General features: G+C 33.9%; 1 protein-coding gene across 1 annotated transcript; it reads left to right on the top strand.

The window, feature by feature from the left end:
• The first annotated feature begins 9,591 nt into the window (after positions 1-9,591).
• LOC140812432 (uncharacterized) lies at positions 9,592-12,162 on the top strand. The gene is made up of 8 exons (XM_073170696.1): positions 9,592-9,848; positions 10,360-10,440; positions 10,539-10,627; positions 10,766-10,840; positions 11,166-11,278; positions 11,363-11,440; positions 11,535-11,594; positions 11,682-12,162. The coding sequence occupies exons 1-8, from the start codon at positions 9,726-9,728 to the stop codon at positions 11,783-11,785; spliced, it is 723 nt and encodes a 240-aa protein (XP_073026797.1). The 5' UTR covers positions 9,592-9,725; the 3' UTR covers positions 11,786-12,162.
• The last annotated feature ends 1,088 nt before the right edge of the window (positions 12,163-13,250 follow it).

Here is a 13,250-nt window from a genome sequence, read left to right as displayed (position 1 = left end):
AGCCATATTGCAGAATTTCCGACGAGTTCCGGCAGCTTGTTATTCCACAGAAGATTTCTTTTCTTTTCAGTAGATCTTCTGCAAAACTTGTGGTTTTTCCTGTCATAATATTTACAGGAATGATCCGTTTATCGAATTATGATAAAATTTAAACGGAAACTTGACTTTGTCCATCTCAGTTAGACAGACCCATAAACCTCATGTTCTTCTGGAAGAAATATCGTCTTCAGTAATTGAAACAATAAGGGATGTTTCTTCTGACAGAGGATTCTTGATAAATTTCTGAACATTTGTATCTGGCCTCCTTAACTTGATAAAATGAAAGGCTTCGTGAGAGCCTTTTCCTGCTGGTTCTGGTGATGTACTGAAAATTATAGTTCCAAAATGTCTCCTCTGGACAAATAATCATTATTTGCCCAAGTTTCATGAACAACTTCCTGGATCCATTTTGGTAGACCTGAGATTTCTGGGAAGCTTGGGATATGGTATAAACTGCGGCAAAAGCCCCGAATTCATACCAGCTTTGACCAATTTTAGATATGAATTTGGTTTCATCCATACCCTAGGATATTTTCCTACAACATCAACCCTGCTAGTAGCTGGGTTAATGCCTACTCTGTTTTTCAATTTCTCCCAATTTTGTTGGTAAATCTGAAATGGAGAAATTATAGCTTCATTAGTATCAATCTTATATTTACCCTTGTCAGTATTAGGTCTAAAGTTGATCTTTCCCTTTTCAATATCCGAAATGAAGGGTTGACTTGAGGACTCGAGATAAAGATCTGGAGTCTCAATTTTTGTTTCAGCTGACTCATCTGGAAATGATTCCGATTTAACACTTGTGCTAGGGATATTAGAATTCTATGCTCCAGGTATAGAGTCCTGTACTCAAAAACTTTCCATTCGGGAAACCAATGGCTTCTCAATGCCTTGGAGGATATGCCTTTGCATTACAAACCATAACTGAGTATAAGCCTGTAAACATCATATGATTCGATCAGAAACAATTCTCTTATTGACTTGTATGTAGTCTTCTTGCAACTTCTGCGTTTAAGACCAACTTGTTAAACTCGTTTTGAAGCATTTCAAGGTGTTCCCTCAAAATGTCTCTGAATCTTGAAGATGTCATCCATGATCCATATCACCGATGTTCATCTCTTGTTAAAAAATCTGTAAGAATATTTCATGAGATTTAATTATCACAATATCAAAAATATAATTCTGACATACTGCTTGTCATCTTAATAATCTGGCATTCTCATGTTTAGACTCAATTCTATTCCTTAAAAAAGCTTTAACATGTGTATTATCAATTTTTAAAGTGAATTTCTTTGCGAATAAAAATAATGACCATTTTTCAAAAGCCTTTTTTACTGCATAGAATTCCTTTTTGTCGATATGTCATCTTATGGCTTCTGCATCTGAGAATAGTCTACTGCAATATCGACATGGTTGTTCTCCTTCTGGTGTGAGCTTGGTTAAAACTGCCGCCACCAATGATTACCGGCATTTGTATACAATACCAGATCATCTTTATCCTGAGGAATTAGCCATTTTTGGAATATTTTTACAAATCTCCTTTAATTGGCTAAGTTCATGTGTGTGTTCTTCCGTCCATATAAATTTTGCATCTTTTTTCAGTAATGGACTAAACATTTTGCTGTGTTTTGCTAGGTTTTTAATAAACATCCCAGCAAAATTAACAACTTCTAGAAAACTTTGAAGTTGTTTCTTTTCTTTTATTTCATTTGGAAAAATTTGCACTTTTCTACTATATGATCCTGCAAAATTATTCATGACTCATCGATTTCTATTCCAAGGAATTCAATCTTTCTTGTGGCAATGAGTGCTTTCTTTTCTAATAGAACCAGTCTTTTTTTGCAAACATCAAATAAAATCTCTAAATGTTTAATATGTTCCTCCAAATTTTTAGATGCAATTAACACATCGCCAATATAAACAAACATAAACTTAAAATAATCTTTAAATAGATTATTCATTTTCCTTTGAAATATCTGGGGTGAATTATCCAATCTCATTGGTAATACTTCCCAAATATAGTGTCTTTGTAGTGTAGAGAAAGCTGTGAATTTCTTGCTTTCTTCCTGCATTCAAATCTGGTAAAACACAGACTTACAATCGAATTTATAGAATAACTTTGCGTTGCGTATGAAACTGATTATATGTTCTCTGCTAGGTATAAATACCCTACAAACTCCAGAATCTTATTAATTTATTGATAATTAATAACTAATTTGGGTTTGTTTCTTTTTATTTTACAATGATTTCTTACCAGGAATCATGTGCTGCTGTATGGTGAAATTCATGTTTTGATCAAACCAAGGTCCAAATGTTCTTTGATTATAATATGCATATCTCTTTGATCAATTATATTCATTGGGATAGATTTGCAACGGAAAAATTCATACTCTTTGTCTTTCTTAATTTTAATGCAAGCTTTGAGTTGATTTTTGTCCCACCATGCCAAGAAATCTTCATTGTATTTTTCTTTGATCCTTTTCTTGACATCTTCTAATGATACCTTAGATTCAAACTCTACCTCATTCTTATGTAGAGCTATCTTAAGGCATTCTATTTCTTCAGGTTGGAGCTATTTATCTGCTCTTAGTTGGAGTATTGTTTCTCCAAACCGTCTAGAATCCTTCATTTTTGGGTTCAGATGTTTTCCTTCATCACCACGCTTGCGGCGAAATTGAATAGGCAATTTTCTGTAAAATGCCTCTCTTAATCGATGGGCTATGATTTTGTGATCATAGGGTGTTGTGAACACTAATCGTCTAGTCTCATTTTCTTGAGTATAGGACTTGAACATTTGCAGGAAATTATTTCCTAGCAAAATGTCAGCTCATGTATAATGAAAATAAATTGGTGGTGTTTTTACTTTGTACCAAGGTGTTTTTCCAGTCCTCCAATGACGATTTCAGTCATCTTAATCCCTTTGCATAAGATTAAGATTCTTCTAGAGAAATCCCTTCCAGCAAATTTTTGGTAGGTTTTCTTCCAAATTATTTGGAAAAACTTCTCTTTTTGTTGTACAGATTCTAGCTTCTGAATCGATATAAGCAACAAAATATTATGTCTTATATTGTTCGTATAACATTCCTACTGGAATGTATATCGAGAAAGGACTTGTGGTCATTGGATTTTCCACATCCTATCTTCCGCCATAAACTTCATTCCATATTCTAGACGTTCCCAAGGTTTATGTTCCTCGAAAAACTCTAGTCCAAGAACCAATCGATCTGGTTCTTTCCCTGGAATTCATTGGATATGAACTTCTAATTCTTCGATATTGATCATACATCGGTAAGTTCCTATCATAGGTTGTTCTAAATAGTATATGGTATTACAAGTAAATTGATTTATTTGTTTCGTAATATCAAATATTATTTCTACTTTCTTCCACCCTTCTGGGCATCTAAGCTTTCCTATGGTAGAAAAGATTTTTAGTTCATGTTGGGTTTCTTGGACAAGCGCTTTTCCCTATATGTAGCTTGTAATTCTATCTCCCTGAAAAGATAGTCTCCTTGATTCCAAATCGAAGACTTTGATTCCTTTGTAGAATCGGTTTGTCTTGTATTTGGATATATGTTTCATGTATTAAAGAAAACTTAATTCTTTCTGGATAAATTGTTTGGGCAACTTTTTCTAATATATCAGGTATTCAATGAACTCATTTCTAATAAATAATTCTGAATGATGTGTAATTAGATAGTGCATATGAAATCTGATAGGTAATAGAATATAGTCTATTACCTTCTTTCATCAGCCTTTTTTCTTTGAAATTATGATGTAATGTCAAAGCTCGGCTAAAATCTCGATATGTCAGGTTGTAGGCTATTCTTGGATAGATTACTCCTACAATATTTCCTGCGCAGAGATTTCCTGAGATAGTTCCCAATACTGAATCTTGAAGGTTCCCCCTTCTTTTATCACATATTGCAATATCAATGGGTGAATATATTCTTTATTTGAAAGTAGCTTTTATCATAATCTGGATTGCTCCGATATGAATCCAAGACATATTCCTTGCTACTTCTATCTTGAGTTTTTGTAATTCCTCCTTAATTTCTTCAGAAGGAATTAATTGCATCTCTATGCTATTTCCTGTAAGTTCCATAGGAATTGTCATTTCTCTCCTGGAAACTTTATAGATTAGATGATGCTTTAAGTTTCTAGGCTAAGACTTCCTAAAAACTTTTCTACATGTCCTGCAGAGACTCCTTGAGATCTCTGAAGACTAGGATTTTCTCTCATGATCCTTTGGACCATGTTATGAGATATTTTTGTCTGACTAAAGAAACTGAAACGTCTGCTTATTCGTTTTCTTAAAATGTGCTATAATTTTTTTCCTCTTATATATATATATATATATATATATATATATATATATATATATATATATATATATATATATATATATATATATATATATAGTTTAGCATAAAATCGTCAAATGTTAAACCAACCTAAACGCAATAAATTTTAAAAGTATCATCCTCTCAAAAACCACTCAAAAGTTTAAATAAAAAATCGTAAAAGTCTTTTAGCATAATCGTAAACTTAAATGCGGAAAGTAAAAGCGCTGGTCCTCGGGTTATGTGCATCTTCAGTCCAGTCAGGTCAACCATCAAGACCTCCATGAAACTCATCTGCATCAAACACACTTAGTGAGTCTAAAGACTCAACACATCATATCCTTGATAACGAGTAATACCTAATACAGTTCTATATAACATTGAAAAATACTTGTACTTGAAATAACATTTTCATAATAATGCATAAACTTTAAACTTAAACATTTTTATAAACATAATCATATCAATATAAACATATTCATATTCGTATTCATATTCATGTTCGTGTTTGTTGAGTTCAGATCGTGATCGTGACGTATTCTTAATCGTATTGGGCGATGGATCCATCTAGAGAAAACCACAGTACTGGGCAGCGGGGACACCAGCGACACTCTCACCGGTCAACTGGGCCTTGGCCAACGTATATATTCGTATTCGTATTCGTATCTGTATCTAAAGAAACACGATCGTCGGGCTCCCACTGGGACCATAACCCTCACGACATTTCCAACATATTTAGTCACAATCCCTTCACGTCCTTCAACATTGCGTATTTCCATCACTTAATAAAAACATGCCTAATAATATTGTTTTATTTTGAAACCAAGCATGCAACATGTCTTTTAAATGCCCATTTTTAAAATCATAGACATTTAAAAATCTTACTTTAACATATAAAATTTTATAAACATTCATAACCATTGAAAATAATCATATTAACATATAAAACAGCATTTAGGACACTGCCATGACGTTTACTAGTTTTTAGGTGTAAAAAGATCATTTTACCGCTAGACGTAAAATTTCACGCTTTTGACTTTTTCGTAATTTTTTTGACTCTAACATATCCCAAATATTTATTTAAGCCTAAATTAAAATTCTCATAATTTTATTTTGCTTAAAACTAGGCTTTTTAATTAACTCGTAATTAGTCGTTTTGATGGCATTTTAATCCCGAAAAAATCTCAAACTTTACTATAAAATTCTTAAATTCAAAACTTAGTCGTTTTATATTATTTTAGTCCTTTTGAAACAAGATTCGACCCCGTGAGCGGTGTTTCGATTTATTTTAGCAATTAAAATCCTAACTTGACCCTTGAAGGTTACACCCGAGCCGTGTCTCGAATTCCTCGAGCCACCCTCAAGCCATACTAAACCAAACCATGACCAACACCCTTAGACACCCTACTGGACCCTTGGAACCATCCCAAACCAAAAGCCGAAACCCCAACCCCAGCTCCTATGCATGGCCGAGAACTTCACTTAGGTGTAGGACTCTTCTTGCTTCTTTAGGATTTAGCCAACCGACCTAGCCCCTGAACCAAAATATTGTGCACTCACATAGGACCCTAACGACGCACCCTAGCCCAGCCTAATCCCATTTGGCCGAGCCCACAACCCCTGCACAAGCGCTGAACTTGTGCGCAACTTGACACTTTTCTCGGGTAGGAGTCCTTGATGGATAGGACTCCTCCCAGCCCACTTGTTTCGAATCCTAGCATGGCTAGGACCCTGCCCTTGACTCCCCCATGTCCCTGGCTAGCCCTAGAACCAAGCCAAGACCAAGCCTAACCGTGAAGACCCCAAAGTTGAACCCTTAAACTCTCATGAGAGCAAGTTGTTTTTCCGATTGCTTCTTGATCGTGTGTGTTGTTTAGTTGATGTATTAGGACTCTAATTTCATGTAAAACAATGTTTGATCAATACCTATATCATGGCAGCCTCCTACCACAATTAAAACATGAATTTGGAAACAAAAGACCCAAGTTTAGAACACATGTACATGCAAATTCGAAAATAAATCATATGCTACTTGTTCTTCATACAAAACATGCATAAAATCTTAATATCGTGTGACGATGTTTGAAGGAAAGGATAGGCGTGCCTTTGCGTTTTAAACGCATCATTATTCGTTGACGATTTGAGAAGAACGGGGCAAGAACCTTGGCTTGAATTCCTTGAGCTTTTCTCGATTTTTTCCTTCTTCAATATGTGGTGTGTGTTGTCGTGTATATGAGTGAGTTTTGGGAGAACAAAATTTTGATTTGAGGCGTGTAAGTGTGAAGGTTTGGGGGAGGGTTTATTACTTTAAATACTTAATTAATCCCTTAAACAAGCTTAAGCCCATTAAGAGTGTAATTAGGCCCATTAGTGCTTGATTAGAGTTTAATTAAAATAGTTTTTGTAAAAATAAGTTTGTGAATTTATTAGTCGGGTTGCCAAAAAGTTTGTATTTTTGTTGAAAAACCAACACCGATAAAATTTACGTCCCGGTGTATAAAATCACATCAAAACTCCTTATTTTCAAAAATATGAAAAACCATCAATCATATTTTAAACAAATAAAAATAATTGTTTAATAAAATATTTTACGTTTGTCAGCCCTCGGTCTCCGTTCTTCGATCGCAACTTGAATAATCCTTTAAAATACAGTTTTATGCACAATGACAATAAAATCCTATTTAACATATAGTCATGCATGTCACATAATTAATTAAGCAATTAAATCAATTAATTACTTATTTTTCATATTTCCTAGATTTGCATGCAGTTGGATTACGTCGTCTTAATTTTTGGACCTTACAGAAACCACACAAATCTTCATGTGTTTGTTGTCGAAGCTCCTCGTCTTTAGTTAGATTCTGATTCAGTTCCATCAGATTCTTCCTGACTCAAGACTTCTTCTTCTTCATATATACTTTCCTCTGAGGCGATATCCTCAAATCGGTATACTTGAATAAGATCTTGGTAATAAACTGTTTTTTCAATATCCGGGGTGAGATCGAAGCTTTTAATACCTCTTTTTTTATTTTATGGACAGTTGATTGAGATATGCCCTCTTGCTCCACATGTCCAGCAATTACAATCCTTGAAACTTTCATTGGCTCGAGTATGAGCTCTTCTAAAAGTTTTCTTCGTAGATGTTCTTCATGTACTTCGAGATGTACTCGATGCTTGGAATGATATCTACTTCTTGATGGTCCACTCCTTTGTCCAGATTTATAAGATCTGGCTTTTTGTCTAGACCAGACTGTTCTTGGTTTCCAAAAACTTTTTCCACTTCTAGCATAAAGATGAGTCCTAAAACCTTTCTTCTTATGCTTTTGTGGTTTGCTTCCAATAATTGTTGGACGATCATTTTCTTTACAAAACAAAGTAGTTCTTTTATTGATACTCGTTAAGCGTTTGTAATTCTTTTGTAATGCTACCATATGACATCATTCTGTCAATTTTCCTTTGACAAAAGAGGCTCTTCGTGCCAACGTATCTGGATTACCAGAGACATATTCCCTTATAAGCATTTTCTCTCCAGGGACTCAGCATTTTGGCGAAGAAAAGCTGCATACATAGCTATATTTTCTTCGACTCCTAATTTCATCTATATTTAGTGAATAATATAATATATTAATCCACTAAATATATGTCATGTAATTCAAGGCTATACAGAGCTTGAGTATATTTCTTCATCTTCTCTGTATCTTGACTGTTAAAATAGTCTACCCCTATAAATTGTGCTTTAAATAAGGTAGCCATTTTTCCAGCTATCTCACTAAGAGATTCTCTAGGTATGACTGACTCTTTGGTTATTAATGAAGTCATGTCTCAAGCAATTTTAAATGATCCCATAATACTCATTTCTAGGAGTTTAATGAATCATTTTCTGTTGAAATCAAGTGTTCCTGCAGCGATTATCATAGAAGATGCCAGTCATCTATGAGATCTTCTCTGTTTTTGAAATCTAATACATCAAGGTTAAGCATAACCCCATAAGGATGTATAAGTTCTAAAAAAGTTTTCCCATAGGGTGTTTGGTGCAAGGAAATTTGATTTCTCCTTGTCCTTATTTCTGCTGGGTGTGATTCTCCACCTGTATGAAAATCATGTTGAGATTCTCTCATATTTATATTATCAGACCTCACACTTTCCCTTGGTGATTTCTGAGAAGATGACCAGATTATAGAAGGTGATTCCCCTCCCGTTGTATTCATCTTCAAATCTACGATTTCGAGATTTGCGAAAGATTCCGCAAGCTCTTATGGATCCTTTAGACCAATCCTTTCTAAAGTTGTCATCAGATTAATTTCTTTTATGAGACAGATTTAATTAGATTGATCATCTTTTTTTTTCAGTCAAAGATTTTAACACTACTTTGGTCTTCCCTTGTTGATGTAATAAGAGTTCAGTATCAAAGGATGGTGGTAACCTTCCTTCTGAAGTTCTTTTACTAGAACTTGGTTGTTGTTTTAAGATTTGAATTCTTATTCGAATATCCTTTAATATTCCAAGAATTTCTTCCTGTTTTCAAGGATTTTCTCCATATTTTGTGGTACATAATATAACATATTGCCATAATTCTGTACCGTTTTTTGAATTTCCCTAAGATCTCTCGAGAGTTTAGAGGAATCCGGTACTATTTCTAATAACCTGTTATTTTGAATCATAAATTTACCTCATGACTCTGATTAGTTCCTTCTTGATATCTAACCTTTTTTAGATCTTCTTGTTTCAAATATTCCAGAGTTTTGGAATAAATCCTATAAATAATTAATCTCGAACATGGGTCCAGATTCATGTTATTTGAGAAAATTTTCCTCCTCAAACATTTAATTACTTCATAATAATAAATTCTTATGTTTGAAATAATTTAACCTAAGCTCTGATACCATTTTACCCAAGAAAATCAATCAAAATTTATGTAAGAGTATTTTTGTCAATTTTAAACTATTTAGGGAGTTTGGACAAAATTTTATAAGTATAGAGAGTCAGGATAAAGATAAGTTTGGTTTTGGAATTTAAAACCAATTTTTCCTTTAATATTTATAATAAAAAATTATTATTCTAAAAAAGTATATATTATGTGAAATAAATATAAATTTAAAATGATGGATAAATTTTGTTTTAGAAAAAAATTTCTTGAAAGCCCAATAAATATTTGGGCTCCAATCTACTCAAAACGGGAATTTAAGCCCAGATTACGATTTAAGAGGGAATTCATGAACGCGAGAGCAGAGGGTTTCTCTTTTTCCACTCCACTCTCCCAAAAACACTTCATTCGTACACACATAAATCTATCAAAATAAAGGTTGTAATACATTCTCTAGGGTTCCTGTTTCCCCCAAATCTGTAATGGATAGGTACCACAAGGTGGAGAAGCCGAAGCCTGGATCTCCTGTTAACGAGAATGAGATTCGAATCACTTCTCAGGGTTTGGTTCGTAATTATATCACCTATGCTACCACCCTTCTTCAGGTACTTGTATCCGACGTCCTTTTTCTTGAGCTTATCTTCTTTGTTACTATTGTATTCATGTGTTGTTTCTTATTGTGCTTTTGATGTGACTTCCTTTTGCTTTTTTGGTTTCGTTTTTTTTAAAAGAAAATATTTTTACGGATGGCTATTGTTTCATTGCGTGGCTGCGATTGGAAGTTTTTTCCGCAGCGGATTTATCTTTGCTACTCCCGCTTCCAGGAGAGAAATGTGATATATAATAGGATATTTGGATTAATGTGTTTTCATTTATATGTATAACGCATACATGTATTAATAGATAGAGATGACATTGTATTATGATATATGATATAATACTAGAGTTTTTGGGGAAAGGTGAAAATAATTAAATAGTTACTCTTTGTATTATGGTATACAATAGTTACTCTTTGTATGCCATGTTTAATTCTTGACTATTGTGGACCAATAGAAATGTCTTTGATTGCCTAAAACTGAACTGTTAATGTGATTTTATTGTTAATCTATTTCTCAGGAGGGACGAGTGAAGGAGATTGTCTTGAAAGCAATGGGTCAAGCTATTAGCAAGACAGTAGCTATTGCAGAGATCATTAAGGTAGGTTTGTTATGCAGATTCTGTTTTCGTGTTGCTTTCTTTTCTCCCTTTTGTTTTCAATGCAATGCTAAAAAATTATTGCGTTTCTTTGGAAATAGAGAAGGATTCCTCGATTACATCAGGACACTGCCATCAGTTCAGTGAGCATAACTGACACTTTTGAACCCATTGAAGAGGGTCTACAGATGTAAGTTTATCGGTTTCTCCCTATTTGTCCTCTGCAATTAACACTCACCAGTTATTATGTTCTATTGGATAAATCTTGTACAATTGTACGTGTTAGAGTGGGATTTCTTCTCTCTAATTCGTTTAATTTTTAGTACAGTGTGGAGCAGACCCGCCATGTCTCCATGATTTCAATCACCCTGTCTTTGAAGGAGCTTAACAAGAATTCTCCCGGGTAATTGCTCTGCTCCGTTTGTCTAAGTAAAACATCTGCCGTGGTAGGAAGGCACACATGATAATATGGCAATATTTCTATATGATGCAAACAAGTTAAGGTTTTTTTTTTTGCGACTATTGGTTTTTCTTTTCGCGATGTTCGTGTGCAAGCTTTTTCTCGTGCTTTCCAATTTTTTTTTATCATTGTCGCAGCTATTTTGGTTTTGTAAGCATGCAGAAACAAGTATAATTTTTCCCATTAACGGGTACTAGCATCTGAATACTTTCTGCAGATGTTTGTTCCTTGATGTGAAGTAACCTTCTCTAGATTATGTTTTATTTAGGTATCAAGCTCCATCTCATGTGGATCAATCTAGACAACAGAACAGTTATCAGTCGCAGCAACAACCTCCAAGACAACAACAAGCGCACAGGGTGTACAACACGAGTTACAGAGGTAATAAGTAACTGGAAATTGATCTGTTCCATGTAATACCCATTGCCATCTCAAACCATTAAGTTGGTGTTTTTTTATGTTTAGACACTTATGAACGAGGAAGAGGTCGTGGTAGGGGGAGGGGTCGTGGTTGGAACAGAGGTGGATACACAAACTACCAAGGTTTTTCCTTCAATTGCTCATGATATCTTATGATTTGAGCAACCAGATTATCCTTAGTATTCGTCATTCATATACTGCACATTCTTTTTTATAGATAATGGCAGATATTCTAACTGGGATCGAGGTGGTGGACGTGGTGATTGGGGTTATCATGGTCGGTATATTTTTCCTTTTTGACTTCAAAATACTGTTGATCTGATGTTCTGAAACTGGATAGTTTTTCATATCGATATATTGACAGGTGCTGGATATGGAAGAGGAAGAGGCGGGGTTGGTGGACGAGGTTATGGCCGGGATCGTGGAAGGATGGGTGTCCGCCCGGGGGGTGGTGGCAACCAAGCGTAGTTGGGATGTTGGTTTTCTGTTTTGCTCAAGACAGATGCTTGGCTAGGCTTCAGTTGGTACTGTGTTGAAAGCTTGTTTTGCATTTCATAAAAGTGTGGCTTCTTTACTTAAAAATGTTAGCAGCTGAGATATATGTTTGTTTATGTCTGTGAGCAAGCTTTGTTCAGACAGTATGTGTGATAATGAGCCAGAATCAACCATTCTGAGAACTGTTTGTTTTCTTGGGTAAAGTCAATTTCCCTCTAGATATAATGTTAGACCTGTAGTTATACTGCTAGGAAACATTCTTTCATTTTATATTGTGTTTCAATCTTCGAAGAGAAAATACTTCTGAGTAAATTGATGCTTGGTTGAGTGTTTCTTGATTTTTTACGTTCGAAACGGACTTAGCGTTAAGTTTCAATTTTAGCATCTGTGAATGTTTTTCTCATTAGTGTCACAGTAGTTTAATTTGTCTCATTTACATACAATATCCTTTGATAAAATTATTATAATTTTCTGTTGTTTCTCTGCCCCTTATCCATTCATGGGTGGGGATTGCACTTCTGTCATTTTTCTATTCACCAATAAGTTCAATGATCACGTCTAGATTCGTTCTTTCTCACGAGAATACAAATTTATGGACAAATGTTACCCATTTATGAGGATAAAATGGTATTAGTTGGGATTTAAGTCCAGGTTCAATCTTTGAATGTGACTCTTTGCTTCTATATGGACACACATATAGATACGGTGTTATGCATAAAATAGTTGATAAATGTTAATTTCTAGTACTTGGAAAATTATATATTATTAATTCATTATAGCTAGTTTCCAATTTCTTTATTAATCTCTCTGTAATTGAAACTTAAAGGAGAAAAAGGTTATTTGGGAAAAGTCAAAAAGGATTTACCTAAAAGATCATTAATTTGCTGTCTTGCAAGTGGTATAATCATGAAAAATTTGAAGGTTCAAAATAATATATCATTAAAAAAAGCATACGATGTAATAAAATATTAAAAGAAACATGTACCTTGAAATTTACTGCAAGAAAATATCCTAATGTAGACTATTTCGTGTTTAGAATTCGTGGCATTTGCCCGAGTCAAGAAGACGTGGAACGAAGAAAGGTGAAATTCTTTTTGCTTTGTTATATGTGGACGATGAATTTAAAATATATGGATTTTTGATTATATTTTATTATTAACAAGAAATAAGATATGAAATATTAAATTTATACATTATTTATTTATATATTAGTTATAGAAAATAGAAATTTTAAATATCTTCGTTATTGGATGAATTTAAAATCGATATTAACATAAAATGCTATATAAACATGCAACTTGTAGATTTGAAATATATAGTAATATTTTTCTAAAATGACAAGAATACAAACTGAATACATTTGAAATACTTGTATTTCTTTAGTGACATTTTTGACAAATTTCTCTAATTTATAACTTAAAATGCAAACTTCGTTTTC

Source organism: Primulina eburnea, chromosome 1 (genome assembly GCF_022965805.1).
Source record: "Primulina eburnea isolate SZY01 chromosome 1, ASM2296580v1, whole genome shotgun sequence".
NCBI lineage: Eukaryota > Viridiplantae > Streptophyta > Magnoliopsida > Lamiales > Gesneriaceae > Primulina > Primulina eburnea.
This window is presented reverse-complemented; position numbering and strand designations above follow the sequence as displayed.